The sequence below is a fragment of the Sorghum bicolor genome, chromosome 7, assembly GCF_000003195.3.
Source record: "Sorghum bicolor cultivar BTx623 chromosome 7, Sorghum_bicolor_NCBIv3, whole genome shotgun sequence".
NCBI lineage: Eukaryota > Viridiplantae > Streptophyta > Magnoliopsida > Poales > Poaceae > Sorghum > Sorghum bicolor.
In genome coordinates, this window is record NC_012876.2 from 14,195,668 (window position 1) to 14,221,543 (window position 25,876).

The window sequence follows — 25,876 nt, forward strand, 5'->3', positions numbered from 1 at the left end:
GCTGAGAGCGAACTCCGGTCGCAGGAGCGTATATATATATATACCATGAGGGGGATATATATATATATATATATATATATATGTATCTTGTAGGGCTAAGAATACAGCAAAAGCAATGCATCTAGAAAAGCGAAAACAGCTTATAGCAATATATCTAGAAAAGTAAAAACATCTTATAATTTAGAACGGAGGGAATATATGTCTCAAACTCTCTTCTACACAGGAGAGTTGTTTACCCTTTTATAGAACTTTCAGGTCCCTACTTGCAAGCTAAAAGTAACCTGCTGCTACAGCTAGAAGTAAAAAATCAATTTTGCTCCATTTTCACCCCAGCAGCTTGCTTCTTGCAGTGGTAAACTTAAAGTTGACTCACTCAACTAACAACTAGCTAGTAACTAGCTAGTACAGGAAACTTCAGATCTGATGTCTTCGTTCTCATCCAGGAGCCATCTAGGCTTAAAGATGATCAACGGGCCGGCACGGGCCCGTGCTAGGCACGGCCCGATAAGGCACGGGCCCGTATGGCCCGCGTGCCACCGGGCCGTGCCTCCATAGGCCATCGTGCCTGCCCGACGGCCCAGGCACGGCCCGTGGGCCGATTTTCATGCCGGGCCAGCCCGAAAAGCACGAGGCCCAATAGTGCTTCGGGCCGGCCCATGGCCCGTTATATGAAAAATACCAAATTTAATATAGAATTTAATAAAGCATAAGTAAATCACATTTAATTCGTAGACATTAATATTTCACAATTCACATAACACAATATATTCAAAGATAATATTTCACTTGTCAAAAATTACAAGTTTGACAAGTCACATAACGATACTTCAAGTTTCACAAATTTTCTGATATCGGGCCGACACCGTGCCTGCTGTTAAAAGCGGGCCGTGCCGTGCCGCCCGGCGGGCTGAGGGGTCGGCCCAAGCACGGCCCGTTACGTGCTTTGGGCCGGCCCGAGCCTGGTTAAGATCGGGGCGTGCCATGCTCGGGCCGGGCCAAATGACCGTGCTTTGGGCCGTGCCTTCGGCCCGCGGGCTGATTTAACACTAATATGCCTATATGACAAGAATACAAGATTTTTTTTTGACAATATCAACTTTATTAGATCAGCAGCAGTTTGCTGCAATAAGAGTACAGTTTTTACATAGGGCAGTGAGAACTGCTTTCAGAGGACAGTTCGGTACATGATTCGCATTGGAGCACGCAAAGACAGGCTGAACCTCTGTGACTTTAGAAGCCGAGAAAGCTCTTTTGGCTAAAGTATGAGCTTCTGTAATTGAGCTTTCTATCTATCTTATGGACCGTGGCCAACACCCTATCTCTGTTATTGAAGAAATTTTGGGTGTAAGGCACAATTCTCCAGTCCGGAGACTCATCTGAATTGCTTCTCAGAAGTATATCCGCAAGGGTTTGATTATCTGTGAAAAATCGAACTGGATTGAGATGAAGCGCAGCAGCGATGGATGAGGCTATCGATAGACCTGCAGTTTCGGCCATGAGGACTGATGTACAGTTCCTTATTTGGGCCGAAATATTGAACGTTGTGTTCTGAGAGATGTCTTTGAAAAGGATTCCGATTCCTGCTGTCTCCGGGGTTTCCGGGCTTGCTCCTGGCTTGATAGCTGCATCAGTGAAGCAGACCACTCCTTGATCTTGTATACCTGCAAGATTTAACTGATTTTGGGTTGAACACAAATGCTTTTGAGTTTTTTCGTTGCCATCACCTGTCTGCATCGCCACTTGGTCATATGTGCGTCTGTGCGCCTGGGCTGCAAAATGTACCTGCAAAATAGACCATTCCTTTTGTCTAAAGCGAAGCTCATTTCGAGCTTTCCAAATGAACCAAAGGGTTGTGATGATCATGATCATAATGTTGTCTTGAGTAGACGGGGTTATTAGAGCACTAAGAGCTTCTTGAACTCCTTCCTGTTCACTCGGAAGGGTTGACGTTAACAAAGGAGGGTTTGCTGAGGACCATACTGCCCTGGAGAAGTTGCAATGGAAGAAAAGGTGAGAGTCGTTTTCAGTCATGCCGCAGTAGTCACAATTCCTGCTGATTTTGCTGGAAAGACTTCCAGCTCGTTCACCCGTGGCTAAGCAATTCCGTAACATTTTCCACATGAAAGTCTTGAGAACCGGGGCGATCGTTTTGTTCTTCCAAATCCTGCAGAGAATATTCAGAGTCTGGCTTGAAATACTCCTTGGCCCATTGGTGGGCATTCACACCTGCACTTGGTTATTAAGAAATCTGAAGGCTTCTTTGGCAGTACACTCACCTTTGTTTGAAGGAGTCCAAATGACTGTTATGTTTGAGATTTCTATAGATGCAGCCGTATCAAAGATATTATAGATTAATTCTTTGTTCCAGTTTCTGTTAGGTTCAAGCAAATCAGAGATATAACTTGGAAGCTTGGGAACCCTTAAAGGCAGATTGATGTGATCATGGATCTCTTCCCAGATGGAGCACCAGGGGGAAGACCAAATGCTAGAGTTTTCTTTGTGAATTTGAATTGAACAGTTTTTGATTAAGATATCTTTAACGTGCATAATAGATGACCAGAAGGCTGATTTGCATTGAGAGTTTCCAGCTTTCCAGAAAGAAGTGTTGGGGTGATATTTAGCTTTTAGGATATCCGACAGGAATTGGTTCTTACCTGTAGCTACCTTCCAGGCTGCATTAAGCAGTAAACTTTTGTTCACTGTGTCTAAATCTCTTATTCCAAGTCCACCTTCTTTTTTTGGCCTGCAAATGTCCTTCCATGCCCTTAGATTGAGACCTGCACTTTCATTGTTATCTGGAACTCCCGCCCACCAAAATTTCCTCATGATAGAGTTAATTTTAGCTATAAATTTGTTTGAAAAGAGAATGGTGGACATGTAATAAATAGGAATGGAAGCAAGGACCGAGTTTATGTAAACCAGTCTTCCTGCATGATTAAGTTTTGCTGCCTTTAATTTTGTGAGTTTAGCTCTGAATTTATTTATAATAAAATTGTACGCTTGAGCTCTGTCAGAGTGACGAAAGAGTAAAGGGTGACCTAGATAAATGGAGCTTCGCGACATTTCAGGAACAGGAAAAACCTCCTTTAACTTCTTTAATACTAAAAGGGTCAGAAGATTAATCCTAACACTGACAGATCCAGAAAACAGCTCAGGCCAGGCTTAAGATAGAAAAGAAAAGCTAGGATGAACAGCCCATGAACAGGTCCACAGCCACTTTTCAAATAGCCTTAAAACTTCTAGAAAGAAAAAACACAGTATGGTCAGCCACTTTTCTCTGCAGATATGTCTAAGAATAGTAAATAAAATGCATTCATAAAGTCAAAAGAGGTTGAAGAGACTTGTGAATCAAACAAATGATAGTCTCACTCTCTGTTAACAACTAAGGCTCCTAAAATTTCATAACCCTCTTCCATTCTTGCATTGTTTTACTGTTAAAGATGTTGACATAATGCTTGAATGATGGACAAATGGTTCAGGGAAATGAATATTGCAGACACCAGAACAATTTTATCAAATGTGCCAACTCCAGGTGCAAGATCAATGAAAACATATTGATTTATTTGCATGAGTCAAAGCTAGATATTGGGGAGAAAAAAAGCAGAACTTAGTCACATAGTAATAAAACCACAAGATAAAAACCTGAAAAAAAAAGAGAAACTACCCACATAAGATGAGGAAACGAGGTGTGCATGTTCATAGTGGTGTACAAAATGAAACAGCTGAGTTCAACTCCCCAGCCCTATTTAATCAGTACATCTCACCTTGCCTCATAGAAATCATGACCATTCAGCCAGTTCTTCAGTTGATCTAATAAAGTTAAACATAATAAATATGGATGGGATCCGTAATTTAAGCTCCTTTTTGTTAAGGACAAAATACATGTTACATCATCAGCAACAAGAATTGTGAATAACAATGAGCATTCATAGCTTTAAGACTTGAGTGCTCTGACATGTTAGTGTACAGATGAATGATTTATGTACTTTAAGTATAGATTTAAGTGCTATACACAGTACAAAAAATTAAGACCCAAGTGAAAAATAAGAAAATGCTTAGTTACAGCCTTACGGATCCAATATTCAATTACACAATTAAAAAACTAAGTACAGGTTGAAAAGAATGACCAGTGAGATCAATTATTGGTCAAAACGGTTGACATCATAGAACTCAATATTCTTATATTTCTGGGAAATTATTTCTGCTTGAACTTTCCGAGCTGTGTCTGTTGCACATCCAACAAGGATAAGCACTGAAGTCCCAGCAAATCCCCGGAATGCTGTCAAGTGACTTATCTGTTCAACTACAGATGGTCCAGCAGCTAGCACAGCCAGAAATGCAGATCCCAGGACAGATATGCGACTAAGAACCTGCAATGACATAATTGTATCAGTAAAATATAAGATAAAGGGAGTTGGCAAAGTCACAGACTTATATCCAACCAAGCCGCTATGGACAGAATGTAGGACACTTTGTGTTGCTTTTTAAAATTATCAATTTATTTTAAAAAAATATGGCCAGGTTCCACAATAGTTAAGATATTACAACCAAACACAGTAAAACCATCATTTCCAGGCAATATCTATCATTGTAAAAAACCCATCATTCTCACACAACACTTCCGTAAAATCAGTTAACCTTACATAAACCATTCAGATGCAATACACGAGTTAGTGGGCATGTCAGTTAGATGTCAACATCTTTCAAATCAGCCCGTGGCAATTATCACTGTTCAACAGGGTGGTACTAGGGGGCTTGGACTCTTAAATGCAGCTTACATCACTCTGATCCCAAAGAAGAAAGATGTATTGGCTGCGAAAGACTTTCGCCCTATCAGTTTAGTGCATAGCTTCGGTAAACTACTATCTAAGATTCTTGCTAATCCGCTGGCCCTTTCTTGGACTCGCTGATATCAGTGTTCGCCTAAATGGCCGATTAAACGGCCATTAAACGGTAAACGGTGGCAAACTGTTTTGTTTAGGGGGTAAACGGGAAATTAAACGGTTGACCGTTTAAACGGTCAAAAAACGGGAAAAACGGTCTAAACGACCTAAACAGAATGGTTGTAAACGGTATTAAACGGGCTAAACAGCTGTTTAAACGGCCGTTTAGGCAAACACCTGCTAGTTGAATTTTACATCAACAATTTGTATACTTAAATTTATTATATTTATAAATATGTACACTTGATTTGTTACATGCATAAATATGTATATTTGATTCTTCTAACATGCATAAACATATATACTCTCTCCGTCCCAAATTATAAGTCATTCCAAGAATCATGGAGAGTCAAAGTTTTTCAAGTTTTACCAAATTTATATCGCAAAATAATAACATTTTTTATACCAACCAAGTATCATTAGATTTTTTGTTAATTATATTTTCATAGTGTACCTATTTTATGACATAAATCTTTATGTTTCTCTCTATATTTTTGGTCAAACTTGAAAATGCTTTGACTCTCCAAGATTCTTGGGATGACTTATAATTTGGAACAGAGGGAGTACATACTAAAATAAATGATTTTTTTAGTTGCATAAATATGTATAAATGTTAGAATAATTGGTTTTGCATTAAAAAATATGCATGTTTTTGTAATACTGTGTAAAACCGTTTAGACCGTTTTAATCCATTTAAACACCGTCTAAACCGTTTAAATGCTAAACGAAGGGTGACCGATTGTTTACCGTTTAGTGTTTAGGATAACATGGCTGATATCCACTAATCAGAGTGCTTTTATACAAGGAAGATGCATTCATGATAACGTCATCCTAGTTCAGCAAACAGCTAAGGTGTTACATCGACATAAGGTGCCTAGCCTCTTTCTTAAGTTGGATATTTCAAAAGCTTTTGATTTGGTATCGTGGCCGTTTCTCTTAGAAGTGCTGCAACATTTGGGATTTGGTCTACCGCGACACAATTTGTGGCCAGTCTGTTATCATCATCCTCAACCCGAATCTTAGTGAACGGAGAACCGGGAGAATTTCTACAACATCAGCGAAGTCTTCAACAAGGGGACCCTTTATCCCCCATGCTTTTTATCTTAGTGATGGATGTGCTTAATAGTTTATTTGTGAAGGCAGGCACTGAGGGGCTGTTGCAACCATTATCCCCACGGGTGTCTGGACAAAGACTCTCTTTATGCTGATGATGTTGCCTTATTTATCAAACCACTTGAAGAGGAGCTGCAGATCGCTAAAGATATTCTCAAGGTGTTTGGGGATGCTTCAGGATTGTAAACTAATATTCAGAAAAGCAATACTATTCCCATCAGCTGTGCTGGAGGGTCTTTGGCTGCAATTCCAGATATTCTTCTGGGTACAATCTCAGAGTTTCTGTGCAATTAATTGGGCCTACCTTTATCTCCCCTTGTTAGGATAATTAACCGAATTAATCAAAAAATTCTGCTGATACATTCGAAATAAGAAGCTTCTTAAGAGAGACCTTATGCCATGGATTGAGAAAATCGCTGACAAACTCCCATGGTGGAAGGCGACTCTGTTGAACAGGGCTGGACGGGCCACGTTAGTCTGGTGTGTTCTCTCTGCCATGCCTATTTATTTGTTAACCGCCATCAGTGTCCCGAAATGGTTCATCAAGGCAGTGAACAAAATCAGAAAGGGTTTCTTATGGCAGGGAAAGGAAAAGGCTAATGGAGGTTGTTGTCTTGTGGATGGGAAGAAGGTCATGAGATCGTTGGATCGTGGTGGATTGGGCATCCCCAACTTGGAGGTGATGGCCTGGGCTTTGCAAATTAGGTGGCAGTGGTTTACAAAGACTAAAGCTGATCGCCCTTGGTCTGATCTGGAACTTCCATCACACCCTAACTCGTTAGCTCTATTTACCATTGCAGTCGCTACAGAGGTTGGGAATGGACACAATACACTTTTCTGGACTGATCGGTGGCTGCACGGGTGTTCGGTTGAAAATCTTGCGCCAACTGTCTTTGCTTGTGTCTCTCCAAGAATCCGCAAAAGCCGGAGAGAGAGCCGGACTGTGGCTGAAGCTCTCACCAACGTGGAATGGCCAAGGGACATCCAAGGAGGCCTATCTTGGACTGGTATTAGAGAATTCCTACAGCTATGGGACTGCCTGTTGGGAATTAACTTGACTGACCAAGAGGATTGTCACACATGGAGGCTAGATGCAAGTGGATGCTACTAATCCAAATCGGCCTATGAAGCTTTTTTTCTGTGGAGCTGTAACCTTTAAGCCTTGGCGTAGGTTATGGAAGACTTGGGCCCCGGGCAAATGCAAAATGTTCTTGTGGTTGGCAATCCGTAATAGGTGTTGGATAGCAGATAGGATCGCTAAGAGGGGCCTCTCTCATCTGGATAAATGTCCTCTATGTGATCAAGAAGATGAGACAATACAACATCTGCTAACATCATGTGTGGTGGCAAGACGAGTATGGCTCAAATTATTCACTCCACTGAACCTAGCAGATTCAGTCCCCCAACAAAACGAACTGAGTTTTGCTGACTGTTGGCGCAAGACGATGAGCAGAGTTAGCAAGAAGCACAAGACAGGAGTGAACTCATTAATTATTCTAGGGGCCTGGATTATTTGGAAACATAGGAATGCATGTGTTGTTGAGGGGGCTTCTCCTTCGGTTAGCATGATTTGGAGTGAGCTAAAGAACGAGCACAGCCTCTGGTGCATGGCTGGGGCAAAGAAGCTACAAGGGCTAGGGCTGGTGCTTGCAGACTAGGTCCTTTAGCTAAGGTTGAATTGTGTTTGTTCGCTATGTGTTTAAACCATGACTCTGTGTAATAGCCTCACTCATATCTTGTCCCCGTATGAGTGAGGATCCTGTTGGGGACCCAATCTATTTTTCATCTCTATAATACAATGAAACGCAGCTCTCCTGCGTTTTCAAAAAAAAAGCACATGTCTCTTGCAAAAATTACTTTCAACTACACTTCCTCAAATTTGCAAAAGCACAAACTCCGCTCCATGGGTCAAAAGATTCTTTGGGAAAACAATAATCATTTTCTACTTTATCAGTTTTCCAAACTTGTCAGAGGACCCCACCAACAATTTCCTAGTCCCTACTAGATAGGATTTGTATATCCCAAAAGTTCTTTTTTGTTGAGGGGATCATGTCATAATAAAGTTGCATATAGACAGCTTCCACATTTTACAACAATAAGGTAATTAGTTGAAACATGTGCATCAGAATTGAAGAAAAGCATCTACTTTAATGGAAGTGTAAGAACTCACTGTTTTAATATAAGCAGCTGTACTTTTTCCTGGCCTCACAAGCGGTATCGAAGCACCTTGCCGCTTCAATTGCTCACTAAGATCATCAGGATCCAATTGGAGAAACGTGTAATAATAGTTGAAGAAGGCTATAAGTAATACATTAGTTGGAAGATAGAGAGCACCTACAGCAGAAAATTAAAATTGGGCTCAGTTTGTGAACAAGTAATTCATGAGCTTGGCGTTCTCCTAAAAAATGCAGCAAATTCAATTAACTAGAAATCAAGACAGTTTACCTCCTGGATTAAGGGCTATCGCAGCCTTCTTAAGAAAGTCTAAGCCAGCGAACCGTGCCAAAGTACCAGGCAAAGCCAGTGAAGATGTAGAAAATATGATAGGCATGACACCAGAACTGTTGACCTGCTCATAACCGTATAGAAGTAATTAATACGTCCTTTGGTATTTTACAAGGTTGCACAAAAAGAAGTTAAATCAAGTTGATTATGATGAGTTTGAAAGATAGAACAAAGGCTACGAGCCTAGGAACAAAATAAACATTTTTTTATTGCTGACAAACATGCTATTTATGAGGACCCTAACAGGCTCCAAATCATCGTGGTCAAATCTACAAGAACATTTGAGTGAACTGATCTAGTCCTGTTTCACACATATGGCATCTGTCTTCTCAGATATCATATAGCCCCAACAACAGCTCAGACAGAATTCAGTATGTACAACAATAAAGTATAATATAAACATTAATGTTGAAATGCAAACCTCTAAAATGAAAGCTTATAAGCTCCACTACAAGTTACACCATGCTTGCGAATAACACATAGTTTCAATATGAAGTTTTAGGTCTAATCTTGTTCAGAACAAAAAACATAGCTAACAAATGAAACATATGATGTAAAACTCAAAGCAAATTCACACTTCACCACAAAGTTAATCAAATTTAAGCTGATGATAGTTTGGAAACACTGGTATTTCATATCAGAAGAGCCAAAATTTCAAATGGAAATTCACTTTTAATATGCAAAATATATGGAAAGTCATGTGTCATGATTGGCCGGCAGTATAGGTAGTGGCCTCAGAAGGTTGGACACATGGGCTCCATGTAGGGCCCCCGAGTATCCACTATTCAATTAATTCCTTTTATAATTAGGATCACTGAGATATGACTGCAACTAGATTGGATCGTGCCTAAGATACAATCTAGGTAGTTGGCTTACGGGACAAGTAACCTCCTCCATATATAGAAGGGGGGCAGCTACCAGTAAAGGTTAAGCAAAATCAATGTGATTTCCCTCTTATCTCCTTGCTTTCCCACTCAACCCGTGGTACCATGCCTACCCATGCCCTCTCCGGTTCTCCTAACCTGCCCCCCTCCCCCCTCCATTCTTGCATATCTCTTGATCCTTGTCCGTACTCCGTAACATCATGACTCAAATAAAAAATATATTTAGTATGAAACCTTAAATGGCAGATATGCAGATCGCTGAAGTCCCCCAGTTCGACTGCTGTAACGAGAAGCATAGTTGAGGGGTATTTTGCGCTCAGCTTCCTGAAATCGAAATCCCTGGGCAGTTAGAACAGTTGAAAGAATCTGTAAATATACCGTGAAATGAATATTTGCTTACTTGGACATAGACAATCCCAAGGACTAATAGAAAGAATGACAATATAATTGTGAGAAGTCCAACATAATTCCCATCTTGAAATGCCTGTGCAACTGTCCTCCCGAATGACGCAGGCAAATATGATATTATACTTGTAAATATAAGAAGGGATGTTCCATTTCCAAGTTTCAGATCAGATATTCTTTCACCAATGAAAGTAGTAAAGACCGATCCAAGTGTCAATAATGTCACAGATGTTAGAACCCATTCTGTGCTGAAGTCATTTACATAAGGACGGAGATAAAGAACTTGTCCAATGGCCTAAAAATAAATAATGATATTTTTTACAACCCCACCATATATAAATAAAACAATGAACTTGCATTCAAGGTAAAATAACATCATAAATGACCGCACTGTGCCACAACAAATGGGTACTGACAAGACATGAAGTAAAAAAAACCTGGACAATATCACATTTATTTACAACATGATTTAGAGACAGCATTACAGCACTTCCAAAAACTTACTGACAGGACAAGCAAAATGTTAACTATGTATGCTATAATCTTACTTCTTTTTCTTAATCAAAATACAGGTAACTTTCCAAAGCATATTAATGTTAGCATTTGTAAACAAGCTCCAGCCTCTATCTTTTATGTTATGCCAGCTAGTTTGACCTACTGAAGCTATGTCACACTTGTATAAAAGTTGTAGCATTTTCCCAGGTATAAGTCAGTTTAGTTTTGCATGTAAAAGGTACAGGTCTATGGAGCTTTAGACAGATGAGTTCTGCTCACTGGTGCCAGGCTATCTACAAGGAACTTCAAGCATCGTATAGTGCTCTTGACATTTCAACTTTTCAATCAGTTGCTGGAGTCACCTCACATTTAAAACAAAGCTCAAGGAAGTTTCATTACTGAACCAATATCATAATATACAAAAATCTAAGGTTCTCACTGTTAAGCCATCTTCGCATCAAAAATCCACTTCTCAAATATTTCAAGGAACCTAACCTGAAAAATTGCAAATCCAACAGAAGCATATCTTGTGTACTGAAGAACCTTCTTTCTTCCTGCTTCCCCTTCTTTCCGTTGAAGGTCTTGCAATTTTGGGTAGAGTTGCGCAAGGAGTTGAAACACAATCTGTGCATTGATAAATGGTACAATGCCAAGGGAGCAAATTCCAAGCCGGCCGATACCTCCACCAGAGAAAGAATCTAAAGTGCCCAGCAGGCTGTTCTGGTCAAGGTTCCCAGCAAAAGCTTCTCGGTTGACCCCACCCAGTGGTATATACACACCAAGCCTAGACAAGGCCAAAAAACCAAGGAGCTTCAGGAACTTCCCAGGTAGAGGGCCCTTGAAGAAGTCACCAATGTCAATGGAGCTATCCTCAATTGCAGCTGTTCAAAAGATAAACTACTTGGATTGAGACACATTTTAAACAACAAAGACTGGTTGGCTAAAGAAAGTGGATCCAGAAAATCCATTGCCAGAACTGATCCTAATGTTAAAACTTAAAAACTTGAAAATAGCAGTCAAAGAGGCAGTGCCAAGATGCTAGAGCAGATAAATTTGAAGAAAATTGTAAAATGTAAGCATGATATGAGACACATTATTGATTGGGCAAAAGAATGTTGGTATTTTAAGAAACTTATCACGAACCAGATTCAAATCGATGCAATATATAGGCTCTAACTTTTGTTTTCAAGGGTGATGAGGTTATTTGGGCTTGTCAAGTCCAAACAGATCACCTTTGCTTTAAACTGCACTATTCCCTTAACTAACATGGAAGTATGTTTCTCCTTCATCTATCCACAACACTAATAGATTATATGATTTTGCAACACTTCAACACAAGTAGCATAGCACCACTGTTTTGCTTCACTAAGATTCACTTCAAAATTTACTACTCGCTCTGTCCCAAAATAACTGATGTTTTAGGATTGTCTTAGGTCAAACCATTTTAAGTTTGACTATATTTATAGAAAAGTACGTCAATATTTATGACACCATACATATATAATATGAAAAATATATTTCGTGGTAAATCTAATAACACTTAGTTGGTATGTTTGGTATAAATTTGGTCAAACTTGAAATGCTTTGACTTAGGACAAACATAAAACATCAGTTATTTTGGGTTGCGGGAGTACTATTATACTCCCTCTATCCCTAAATATCTGTCCCTAAATATCTGTCGTTTTCGCTTCCTGAGAAACAACTTTGACTAAATATACATTCAAAAATATTAATATTTATGGTACATAATTAGTATTGTTGGAAAGATCTTTGAATCTAAATTTTTTAATAAATTTATTTGGACATACAAATGTTGCACATATTTTGTACAAATCGAGTTAAAGCACACCAACGGCGATAGTTATTTAGGGACGGAGGGAGTATAAGCTAATGAAGCATACCACTAAACCTAACTAACTTGTGCGGTAGCATAGCATTATTGCACAACCCATCAAAACCGTTCCTAGTGTTAGTCCTGATAAAAGTGAAGGAAATAGCTCTGAATTGGCAACCTGCTGCTCCTCGGCCATAGGACGCCTTCTCCCTCCTGGCACCCCCGCCGCTGGAGCTCCCAAACACCGGCGCCAGGATACCGAAGAAGTTAGACAGGGGAGACCGCGACGGAGAATCAGACCCCTCCTCGTACAGCCCCAGAGGGTCGAAGCCCGGGCCGGCCGTCTCCAGCGTACACCTGCACGAGGACAGCACACAGAAGGAACCTAACCAAAAACCCAACAAGAGGACGCAACAACGGAGATGTGCTTGATCTGCTGGGATTTCGGTACCTGGGGGAGCAGGCCAGTGGGGCTCGCCTTCCTCTGGCTGTAGCAGTGGCGATGCGGCGCCTGAGGGGATAGAAGTGAGCGGCTACGGGGCGCGGCCGGAGGGGAGAGGAGAGAGGTGGAGGTGCCCGCGCCGAGGCGGGGAGCCCTCGCCAGCATTGCGGCGGGGTCGCCGTGGCGGTGGCCATGGAGGCACGGCGTCGGGAGTGGACGGAGGCAGAGAACGATGAGTGGTTTTGGGAGGTGATAATAATAACAAGCGAGAGGGAGAAATGGTGAGGGGACGTCGCGGCCTCGCTGGGGTGTGCCGACAGGGGTGGGCCTCTAGCAGGCCTATTTAGTTCTGTGGCCCATTTCATCTAGGCCTTTTTTTAAACGGAATCGGCAGAAGAGCTGCGAGGAGCCTAGACACTATACAAGTAAAAAACTAGTAAAAATATACAAGATGTACAAGCCAAGTCAAAGCTCCAAACATCTCAAACTCATCAAGTGTGCAATAATAAACTAGAGATGTGTTTTTGCTCTCGCCATTGCCCATAAACTCGCCCCATCTTTGATTTTCTAGAGAAGCTGCAAAGATGCAGATTCTTTGTGCTCAAAAATTTTTGTATTTCTTTCTTTTCACACCTCCCAACAAACAAGAATTATGATGGAGCATAATCCTTGTCTAGCCACGAAAGGCGTGTGATCCAAGTTGTTCCACCAAGTTTGCACCGAGTCGCCTAGCTCCTAGGCGGTAGGTTGCAGCTGCTCGTTACCTAGCCATATTGTAATGCTCTCCCAGATACGCCTAGTGTAGCGGCACTCTTGGAACAGATGGACACATGTCTCTTGGCTGCATCTGCATAAGGGGCACACACCATTATTCGTCCATCGTCACGCTTGTAGCCTATCAGCGGTCTAATTTTTTTTTGGATTACGAGCCATGCAAAAAATTGCATTTTGGTGGTGCCCAAACTTTCGAGATCAGATGCTTGAAGTTTGTTAGCGTTGCTCCAATGAACTGCGCTTAACAAGCCAATCCTGTTGTGAATTTTCCATCTGGCTTAAATTTCAGGTAATGTTATCCTCCATGTTTGATTGTAGCTAGATGTGATTGAGTGTGCTCCAAAGCTTGACATACTCCATGAAGTGCTAGGAGGTGAAGCCCACACATCGCAAGTCTATGTCCTTAATCCATGTTTTGTTGTGCAAGACCTTGCTAATTGTCTTGTTTTTGTTTTTTGAAATGCGGAAGATGTTTGGCGCTATATCTTGGGGCCTTTTACCTTGGAGCCAGGTGCTACTCTTGAAGGGTGCTCTCGAGCCGTCGCAAACTGTGATTGATGTTGCTGCAACAAACAAGAGCCTATCAGTTGTGTCACATGACATGTTAGGGTTGTTTGTCACCCTTCCATCTCCCTCCCATTCTTTCCACAACCATCTAAGGCACAATGCTCTTGCAAATTTTCCAAGATGAATCCCTAGGCCTTCAGATTTAGTTGGTCTTGTATAATGGCCAATTCAATTTATATTTCCCCCTAGTTAGCTTCTCGGATCCTGACCAGAGGAAGCTCTTCCTAAGGTTATCACTTTCCTTCAGTGTGGCTTTAGGAGCTCTTAGCGATGTGAGGCAGTACATAGCTTGTGAGGTGAGAACCGCTTTGACCAAGGTGGACCTTCCCGCATGATTAATATTCTTGTCATTCCAAACCCCTATACCCTTATGGCCTGACATGGGCCACACCATCAGAGATGGCCTGGCCCATAAGATGAAGACATGCGGCGCACGACGCTGGCGCTGTAGGCTACAAAAAGATATTATACCAAATAGGATACTTTATTTATAACTCTATCCCTTCATAGTATATAAGGAGGGGCAGAGGTCCCCTAGAGGACATGTCATTTGAGATCGACATCTCATCATACAAAATAATACAATTATATGCGGCCGAACCTAGATAAATCCCTGTGTTTGGCTTGCATCACTATCTAGTTCATGGCTTACACACTTGTCTGCCGACAATCTACTATCTTAGGAATACCCCTAGGTAGACTGTCGACCATATTTGGTCGACAGTGGCATGCCACGTAGAGGGTGTGTATGCAGCTTCCTAGGCGAACTAGATGGGAATTCTCTTCATCGGCATCGGCTATGAAAACTCGCTTCTGACCACCTATCGCGTTAGAATAATGATCGCTGTAAAGAATAGTACTACGACAATCGCGACCATTGTCATGACAACAAGTCGAAAAGCTCAAGGGACAGACAATTTCGTTGCCGCCGACCAAGATTTCTATCCAAAGATAAGTATACTTCTAATATTTATATCTAATACAATTTTTGGCATGGTGTTTCTCCATAATGTTCTCAAACAACTTTTTGCTTAATGGTTAGCCGACCAGTTCTTTCTCCTACTTGAGTTTCCTAGAACCAGCACTATCTTCGACTCCTCCCCAGACTTGCATGAGATCCACCCTCTGCATTATGGGTGGTTGGCAGTAGCTCTCTAGCAAGGCTAGTAATCATACGTGTGCCTAGGCTTCGTGCCTCACGCTTCAGATTGTTGGTCAGACTAGAGCTGGTGAAACTCTAGGATGAATTAACTACTCATGCTAACTTTAATATAAAAAAAGTTAACAATAGAGTTTTTGCTTAAAGTTATGACCGCATATTATACCAGTGTTGATTTTTTTTCAGAGTTCATTTGTACATCATGTACTACCTATTCTCCATATTTATTTTTCAAGAGCTTGACTAACGCTCGAACTAGTCAGAACACTGCTATAACTGCTCACGTAAGGTTCTTGCTGGTCGAAGACAACAAGAACTCAAGCCTCACTAGTCAAAGAAACTTAAGCCTCATTGGAACCACATATGTTCGGTGTTTGGAGATTCCCTCGACCACTACTTGTGCATACTCGGAGACTTCCTCGACCACCGAGCACGTTTACGTTCCCAACCACACTCGGGACTTGTCGACCACTCCCTACATTGTGCTCAGGGACTGCCCCGACCACTCTCTGACCTTGGACTGCTCTCCTTAGTTACATATGAACTAGACTCATATACAATTGAGAGGCGCTTTTTATTTTTAAGACCTTGCTACAAGGCTTATACTTCACCTTCCAGCAAGCTTGGGGACTACATTGGTATGATGCACCTGACGATGCATCTCAGTATTACAATTTCTAAGCAACCTTTTTTAGACCCTAGCACCACGTGCCTACGTCACCTACTACCAAGCTCGGGGACTAAGTGGGCACACTTTACCAGGAAAGAAATCTTTTTCTTTTTTCTTAAGAGCACCATGCATTATTCAGACAACCTGCTTCTCTAGTGTCAATAGTGGTCGACTGATGTCTGAACTAGTCAGAACACTAGCACAACTACTGAGGTAACGTTTTTGCTAGTCAAAGACAATAAGAACTCAAGCCCCACTAGTTGGAGAAGCTCAAGATGGCATGTTGTATCACAATACATGGAGATCGAGGACTAGTCGTGGGGGTATAAACCCCCTATACCATCATAGCTTGACATGGACCACACCATCAGAGGTGGCCCGACCCACAAGATGAAGACATGTAGCGCATGATGCTGGTCGGCGTGCACCGCAAGGCTACAAGAAAATATTATACCAAATAGGTTACTTTACTTATAACTCCGTCCCTTCATATTATATAAGGAGGGGCAGAGGTCCCCTAAAGGATAGGTCATTTGAGATCAACATCTCATAATACAGAATAATACAATCGGACGCAGGACGTAGGTATTACACTCTAACCTGTATAAATCTTTATGTTTGTCTTTTGTCACCATCTAGTTCGTGGCTTGTGCACCTGTCTACCAATAATCTACTACCTTGGATATACCTCTAGGTAGAGTGTCTACCATATTTCATCAACACTCATTGCTTTGTCGAACAAGAGGCTAGAAATCAACCCTTCGCAATATGGTGTTTGTTAGAGGCAGCCCCACGTATTTTGTCGGGAAGTGTGCTCGTCTTGCAGGGTAGTCGTGTAGGACCTCATCAAGGTTGACACGTTGACATCTTATGGGAATGACAAACAACTTTAGAAAATTTATTTGGAGCCCTGACACTTCATAGAATTTGGAATATCAGCAAGCGCAATGACAACCTTCTTATATGGCTTAACAAAGACAGCTATGTCGTCCGCATATATGGATGTACGCATGACAGTTTGTTTTCTCTTGAATTTTGCTAAGTGTCCTTCCATTGCAAGGTCAAGGATTTGTTGCAGTGGGTCAATGGCGATGACAAATAGTAGAGGCGAAAGTGGATCACCTTGGCGATGACAAATATATGGGTCGATGGCGATGATAAAGGCACTCTGGCTCCTGCGCCAGACACATTGCCAAGACCTTTGAAATAATCTTCGTGAAGGAGTGTATTAGGCTTATAGGCCTAAAGTCCAAGACCGACTCAGCCCCGTCCTTTTTTTGGAATTAGCACCACATTTGCTATGTTGAGTATAGATAAACTGGAGGTGCATAGTCGGTGGAAAGCGAATGGTTGCGTTCATTACATCCTCTTTGACAATCTCCCAACATTCTTTGAAAAAAGGCCTGTGAAGCCATCTAGACCAGGTGCTTTGTTAGAAGACCTTTGATCTATGGCACTCTTGATCTTAGATTCCATAAAATCACCAACAAGCAAATCTAGACTATGGCCTTGTTTAGTTCGAAAAAAATTTAGGAAATTGACATTGTAGCACTTTCGTTTGTATTTGACAAATATTGTTCAATCATGGACTAACTAAGCTCAAAAGATTCGTCTCGTCAATTTTGACCAAACTGTGTAATTAGTTTTTATTTTCGTCTATATTTAATACTCCATACATGCGTCTAAAAATTCGATGTGACGGGAAATATGAAAAAATTTGCAAATTTTTTTGGGAACTAAACAAGGCCTATGTTGCAAAATTTGCAATCTCTCCCAATTTAAATCAGCATGTCTTTATGGTGGACGCCTCATATTATTTTGGAAATGATCCTAGACCACCGTCACTTTTCATCATGTGAAACCTCCCAGCCTTGCCCATTCTACAACCTTTGAATGTGGTTCTTTCTTCTTCTTTTTTTTTTTTTGCGAACAGCCGGAGCTTGTATTAATCATGTGCAGGATTACAATCGAGATCAACCGTGCCTTGTAAACCTGGTGGAATTATATGCCACATTTCCACCGGGTTTTCACGAGACACCAATCTAGCACACTCATGAGCTAATTTATTACAGGTTCTGCTAACAAAACAAAAACTGAAAGCTTCAAAATTCCGGCTAAGGTCTTGCATCTGGAACAGAACAGGTGCAACCTCTGATCTCTGTGTCTTGCGATTCTCCCAAAGCTTCACCAAGACCTGGCAATCCGTTTCAAGAACTAGCTTGCTGACCCCACAGTCTTGCGCGAATTGCATACCATCACGGCATGCCAGAGCTTCAGCGGTCATAGCATTCAGCGTTTGTTCATACCATCTAGCCATAGCACCACAAGGTTGTCCATCATGATCACGTAGGACTACTCCTGTCGTTCCTGTGCTGTCCCCCTCATAGAAAGATGCATCAACATTACATTTCGTCCATCCAGGGTCCGGCTTATGCCAGTGCTGTTGCTCCGGTTGGGCCATTCTCGGACATTTTGGGGGATGGCTCAGTTGCCATAGATCGAAAGCTGTATCCTTGACCCATTGCACTGCTGAACGAATTGGGTAAGGAGATTCACCATGTCGTCTTTTATTCCGTGCCATCCATAAGGACCACATTCCACAGAGTAAAACTGCCGCAGCTCTTGGGGAACATCGCCCTGGATCCACTAAATCATGTGCCCAGGTTAGTGGATGTAAATGTGGGAGTTTTACTGCAGTCAGCTTCCTCATTTCTACCCAGAAACATTTAGCAACACTGCAGTCCATCAAGACATGCTTAATTGACTCTTCTTCTGCCCCACAAACATCACAGTTTGGCAAGGGTTCAATATGTCTTCGGTGTAACTCACCCTTAGTCGGTAGGAATCCGTTCACTACACGCCACCAGAAGGATTTCACTTTCGGCGGCACACATAAGCCCCAAATCTGTTTCCAGACCTTCTCTCCCGAGGATGATGCCAACCCATCGGTTGTCTGCATATTCAGTTCATCATACAGCTTGCGATACGCTGAACGTACCGTGTAAAGACCATGTCGCTCCGGCTCCGAAGCCCAAGTGTCATCCCCAGCCCCTCTGATCTGGGTGCTCTGGATTGCCCGAGCATCGACGTTGACAAAAATTTGTCTAATCAACCTCTCATTCCATGCTCCACTAGGCGTTACTAGGTCTGAAACCAAGCGAACTTGTGGGGCATCCGGCATAACAATCGGTCGCCCACCAAAGTGGTTTGGAAGCCATCGGTCCTGCCAAATGTCTGTTGTGCTGCCATCTCCAATCCTCCGCAATAAACCTTTCTTTAGGACCTCTCTCCCTTCCAGAATTGCGCGCCAAGTATGGCTAGCATGCTTCTTCCGAGTAGCTGTTAGAAAATCAACATCAGGAAAGTAACGTCCTTTGAGAACCTTCGCACACAAAGATTCCGGGTTCTCAATTAACCTCCACCCCTGTTTCCCCAGCATAGCCAAGTTAAAACATCTGAGGTCTCTGAAGCCCATACCTCCCTGTACCTTGGGTCTCATTAGAAGTTCCCAGCGCTGCCAATGCATATGTCTGCTATCAGCCGAGCTACCCCACCAGTAGTTCGAGAACAACGATTTCAATTTCCGACAGGTATCCTTTGGAATTAAGAAGCAACTCATTGGATATGTGGGAATTGCCTGAGCCACTGATTTCAGAAGTACCTCTCTACCGGCACAGCTCGCTTCCCGCCCACTCCATGCCCCCACCAGACCCCTGATTTTGGTGGGCATGTATTCAAAGGCCTCCTTTGTTGACCGCCCAAGAGCGGTCGGGAGACCCAAATACTTCTCAGCTAGTGCTTCAGTCTCAATTTGGAGAATCTCTCTCACCTCATTTTTTGCACCATCATCACAGTTTGAACTGAAGAACACTACAGATTTATCTTTGTTCACCAGCTGACCTGAACCTCGGCTATAGGTTTCCAGAACATCATGCAGCCGATCAGCTCCTCGTTTCGAAGCTTCTGAGAACACAATGCAGTCATCTGCGAAGAGGAGATGTGAAATCCAGGGAGCATGGATACCCACTCGGACTCCTCTTGAGAGGTATAAAGGGCCGACTGATTTCAGGAGACACGATAAACCCTCCGAGCATAATAAGAATAAGTAGGGTGAAATAGGATCACCTTGTCGTATACCCCTAGTCGGTCGAAAGAGCCTTGAAAGATTACCATTTACACGTACTAAGAAGACCACTGAGGTAACACATCTCATGACGGTGTTAACAAAACTTTCAGCAAAGCCCAGTTTCAGCATAATTCCTCTTAAATAATTCCATTCCACTCGGTCGTATGCCTTAGCCATATCCAGCTTGATTGCACACGCCCCAGTTTTCCCTTTCTTCCTCTTCAGATAATGTGTACATTCATATGCAACTAACACATTGTCAGTGATCAGGCGTCCAGGAACAAAAGCACTTTGCTCCTCGGAGATGATCTCATCAAGAAAGACCCGAAGCCTATTAGCCAATACTTTAGAGCAGATTTTGTAGATGACATTGCACAAAGAAATTGGCCTAAAATTTTTTAGATCTTGGGGATGTTTGACTTTCGGTATAAGCACAATTGTCGTCTGATTAATACCTTCTGGCATATGGCCGCCATTTAGGAAGTGTATCACCGCCTTCGTAATGCTCGGCCCAACCACGTCCCAATGGTTTTGATAGAAACCTGCTGTGAACCCGTCGGGTCCCGGAGCCTTGTTAGCGCCCATCATAAAAAGAGCCCGTTCCACCTCCAGGGCTGTGTAGGGGCTTTCCAGGGACACATTCATCTCATCCGTAACCCGCAGTGGCACATGTGCCAGGATGTTCTCAGGGCGTTGTTCTAGCTGTGCCGTGAACAGGTTACTATAAAAATCTGACGCCAAGGCCTCAAGCTCCACCTGTTCAGTGATCAACACCCCATCATCTGATCTCAATCCAACAATCTGATTCATTTTGGCTCTCTCCTTTGATTTAGCCTGGAACAGCTTGGTATTACGGTCCCCTTCCTTCAGCCATGTAATGCGTGACCGTTGTCTCTCCATAGTCTCCTCCCTAGCCAGCAGTTCGGAGATCCTGTACATGAGCTGACGCTCCTCTTGGGATGGACCAGTAAACAGAGACCGACGCCGTACTGACTCCAGTTCACGGCGTAGACGGTTCAAGTCTCTCCTAACCGATCCAAAAACAGAAGCCTCCCATTCCTGGAAGGAGCACTTCATCTTCCGTAGAACCAATTGCAGTTGGCCAAGGCTTTGGATTGCATTTGGATTACCCCAGGAGTCTGCCACTAGAGCAGCATAGGAGGGGTCCCGGCGCCACATATTTTCATATTTAAAACCACGTTGCCGTCTCCCTCTCCTCTTATTCCGGATGCATTCAATAATGAAACAGCAATGGTCTGATTCAGTTGTCTGCATATGCCACACCTTAATGTCTTTGAACATATCAGTAAAGCTGGAGTTAGCAAAGGCCCGGTCTAGCCGCACCTTTATATTCTGATCTCCTTGCTGTCTGTTGTCCCAGGTGTAGGGTAATCCCAAGTAGCCGAGATCCGTAAAGCCGCATACACCTACCGCATCACGGAAACCATCCATCTGTCGCTCTGGTCTAGTCACCCCGCCAAACTGTTCTCGAGCATCCAGAATTTCATTGAAATCCCCCGTGCACATCCACGGGACATCACTCTGGGTGCTCAAATACTTTAATAGATCCCAGCTTCGGTGCCTGCGTTCCCTCCGAGCTTCTCCATAGAAGCCCGTGAACCTCCATAGATCGGAACCAGTGGTTGGATCAACCACTACTACATCAATATGAAGTTTATCATACGAAAGCAAGCGCACTTGAATCTCATGCGACCAGAGGAGAGCCAGTCCTCCACCTCGCCCGAAGCTACCAACGCCAAGGCCATTCCTATAGCCTAGACTCCTTTTCAAGCCTTCCACATTATTACTGAACAATCTCGTTTCTGACAGGAACACCACCACCGGGCGGTGCAACTGGGTGAGGCTACGAACTTCTTGAACTGCCTCGGACCGCCCCAGGCCCCGGCAGTTCATACTTAAGAGTTTCATTGTGCCCGGCGAGGACTGCTGCCCGCAGCCATCGCCGATCTTGCAATGTTGGAGCTACCGCCCCGCTTTTGTTTCTTAACCGTCTCCTCCAGACTACCACCGCTGCTTTCAGTGTCCCCATCCAGTTGACTGACCCTTGAAATAACCAGTCCAACTGGCACGATGGCACTGGTATTATTCACCGGCACATTCAGGTCTGGTGTTTGCAAACTCGCTTGAGTGGGCTTGGACTTCCTCTTTCGCACCTGTTGGATCTCCATGAGATCAAGTTTTCGGTTGACTCCAGGCAAAACCCCTTTCTCCTTTGAGTTAGACTTTGGAGGTTCCTTTAGAGGAGACTGCACCTCTGTATCATCAGCTACATGATTGGTTTCCGAGGAGGAGTGGTCAGATCTTCCATCCATTTGGCTCTTCCCCTTCCCACGTGGAGGCCGTGAACCCATCGACGAGCCGCTGCTCTGGGACGCAGCTGCAGCTTCGGCAAAAGATTGCACCTTCCTCCTCTTCTCTTCTGGTGCACGTAACTGAACATCAAAAGGCAGCTTACCATACTCATTGCGTGGAACAGGGTTAGGGCATTCAATCTCAGAATGTCCCATGATCCCACACGCGAAACAGAAGAAAGGCAGCCGTTCATATTGAACTGCAAACCATTTCGGTTCCTCCGATCTACTCATACGCAGCAAAACTCCTCTCCTCAGAGGTTTATCAATCTCAATTGCCAAGCGAGCACGTAGAAAGGCTCCACTAGCTTTGCCATCCCTATCAACATCCATTTTGATCACATTTCCAATCAAACCCATCGCCCTATTACCTCTCTGCAGGTTCATCCATCCCAAGGGAAGGTTTAGAATTCTTACCCAGATCTCCATACGGTCAAAGACTATCTCTGAAGCGCTAAGCCTTTCATCATACTGTTTCAAGATCACTGCATGTCGACCCACCATCCATGGCGAGCCAGCAAGGATCCTCTCCATATCCATCTTGCTGCCGAATTCGGCAACGAATAAGTTGTCAATCTTTTCTCCAAAAGCCCGGATTTTGAGCCCCCACGGATTACCCCATGCCGGCTTCATAGCCCCCCGGACTGTGTTCACATGCACAATTGACGGCGAGAGGACCTTGCCGACCACCGCCCAGTTCATTGGCTGCGGGTTCTCGTCCCCCTCATCGTCACTGAAGTCTGCAATCACTTCTTCACCTTCGGTAAGATTCAGGCGCATAAGGAGATCAGCCACGGTTGATTTGTCACCGCCGCCGCCACCCGCAGCCGAACCACCCCCGGTTTTCTCGCTCCCAACTCCAGATGATGCCATGGCGATCTGATCTGGAGGGGTACACCAAGTGAGAACTGCACACAATCACAATGATGCAGCCACACGCGCAATCCCAATCACTATGACCTAAGCGGCGCTAGCGGGGAAACAATCTGTGGTCGGCGGCGCCGGGCTGGCTAACCGACGATTTGCGGTGGCCGCACGTCGCTCGCATTTACTTTCTGATGAAGCAATTTCGTGTTAGCATCCCCCAATTTAATATTGGAGACACACGAAGCTTGCCTAGTTCTTGCCCTCTCAATGACCGCTAGGTCGAGAATTCACCTTTTAGCTTCAATCTTAGATTGGATTCCACTGATGACAAGCTTCTATTTTCCTGAGCAACATCTAAGCGCAAATATCACTTCTAGAGCCATGTGCAGCTTCATTTTAGCATCTGAAGCAATTTCGTTGCTCTAAGTTCTCAAATTTTGTGTTGTAACAAGCAGCTTGTTGTGGAGGATGTGAAAAGGTTCATGATGATTTGATCTTTCTGTCCATACCCATAGCACCACATCCTCGAAGCTTGGAATTTTGGCCTAGAAATTTCAAATCAAAATGTCCTTGGCCATCGCAGTCCACTTTGATTAGAGAGTAGAAGTAGAGCATGGTTTGATAAAGAGGTAGAGAGGGCGTGGAGAATATGCGAGCTAAAAGTAGAGTCCCAACCGCGTTGCAAAAAACTCTATCTAGCCTTATCAAAGTTGGTTGATGCCTCTCATTGTTCCATGTGAATTTATGATTTTGGAGGTGAATCTCGTGGAGTTCGCATTCACTCAAAACTTCTCGAAACTGTTGCATTAGCCTGTGGTGTAGTCTTCTATTGTTCTTATCGGCTGCTTTGTAAATTAGATTAAAATCACCAAGAAGTAGCCACCTTGTATTATTTTCTGGTTTGATTGCCTTTAGCTCCTCCAAAATATTTGCCTTGCACAGTTCCTGGTTGGTCCATAGACAACAGATAGCCAAAAAAATGTTGAGCACTCTTTAACTTAAATGTCAGCTAAGAGGTGGAATTCGCCCATGACGCAGTTTGTTAAAAGAATGGAATCATCATTCCACAGAATGACAATTCCTCCACACATTACAAATACACCAGTTGCTAGCTTGATAACAAAGTTATGCAGGCGAAAGTCACCCAGGTAGGCTGCAGTGTGCTGATCCAGCGTGGATAGCTTTGATTCTTGCAAGCAAGCAATGTGGTGCTTGGTAGCTGCTATTGTTTGATGCACGATATCTTTCCCATCTCGACGATTCAATCCCCGAACATTCCAGCATAAAATGTCTGCATTTGGGCCTATCATATATGGACACAAATAACTCTAACTCTAAAGGCATCACAGCCAGGCGACAGAAAACTGTGGTATAGTGCCAGAGTAAATGGAAGTAGCTCTGGTCAAGGACTATAAATGGCAGCAACAGTCATAACGTGAAGCTTACTAGAAGACTCATTGCATAGGTACATGGTTGGGACTTGCAAGTAAGAAGTGGTAGGCCTTGAAAGATGAAGCAAACAAATGGAGCGTGTCATCAAATGGCGAGACAAAGTTGCCTTAGGTAGTACATCACAAAAGTTGAAAATAAAATCTGCGATGATGAAAAATTGAAGTCTGGGTACATAGAGATGATAGAGTTGGACACATTAGCCACCTAGTGGCCCAATTCAGGCTACCACAGGCAGCAGCGCCTCCTGAATGTCGGTGATTCCTTCGCCCGCCTAGTCGATCAGGGCATCATCAATCTCCATTGCTTGGGCGTCATCCAAGTTGAACATCTTAGCTAGCACAACAATCACCTGGTCTGGTAGAGGCCCATTAAACATGGCAAGAAACTCTTGCAAAGCAATTTCAATAGGTTGGAGGTCATCCTGCAAGAGCCCAAGCTTCCTACATAGGTTCTATTACGCATGCTGCATCGACGTCATAGGTCAATTTTTGGCGAGGCGTGCACTATGACATACCGACGACATGTCAAAGACTCAGCACTGGCATCTGCACTGTTGCTGAATTGCTGCTAGTGCTTTCAATGGACTGGGGATGTTTTGTATGATCGACTTCATAGCGTGGGTGAAGAAAGCAGCAACACCTATTGGTATTGGTTCCTCCAAGGGAGGACTACCACTGTCGGCAAGGTGAGTAAGTTCGGAGATGCTAGGATTTTAAGCATTTAGACCTACAAAGAGGGCTCGCAATGCCTCAGCCTATGTGTTGATGGTTGGTGAAGTAGGCTCTGGCGCCTGCCACATGTTGCTGGCTAGAGGGGTAGGCGCTGCTGCCTAAGCGTTGGACACCTTGGTAGGTGTAAGGTCTAAAATGGCTAGAGTGGGGTGAATAACCTATTTAAATTTTGTACAATCTCAACTAGACAAGTTGGTTAGTAAAACAAATGGTGAAGCAGTTCTAGCTCTAGCACAACTAAGCTATGCAAGTCACCTACACAAGTCTAGTAAAAAGGATAAACACTAAACCACAACAACAAGGCACAACAAAAACTAGCTACTCTCCTAAACAAGAGACTAAACTACACAAGCTATACAACTAAGCAAGGTAAGCAAGTAAGTAAGGAGATAGTGATGGTTCTTATACTGACGTTGAAGAGTGGAGATATATCTAAGAATCAATCACAATAGCAAACACAATATGAAATCATCGGCAAGTGATGACACAAAATTTTTACCGAGGTTCACTTGCTTCTCAGCAAGCTAGTCATCGTTA

The 25,876-nt window shown here is 43.2% G+C and overlaps 2 protein-coding genes across 2 annotated transcripts; both read right to left on the reverse strand.

The window, feature by feature from the left end:
• Positions 3,907-12,881, reverse strand: LOC8082432 (preprotein translocase subunit SECY, chloroplastic). Its single transcript, XM_002445246.2, has 8 exons — positions 12,631-12,881; positions 12,358-12,536; positions 10,841-11,226; positions 9,846-10,145; positions 9,680-9,769; positions 8,502-8,625; positions 8,227-8,390; positions 3,907-4,370 (listed from the first exon to the last, which is right to left on the reverse strand). The coding sequence occupies exons 1-8, from the start codon at positions 12,813-12,815 to the stop codon at positions 4,140-4,142; spliced, it is 1,659 nt and encodes a 552-aa protein (XP_002445291.1). The 5' UTR covers positions 12,816-12,881; the 3' UTR covers positions 3,907-4,139.
• Positions 21,843-23,162, reverse strand: LOC8064944. The gene has a single exon (XM_021465602.1). The coding sequence runs from the start codon at positions 23,160-23,162 to the stop codon at positions 21,843-21,845; it is 1,320 nt and encodes a 439-aa protein (XP_021321277.1).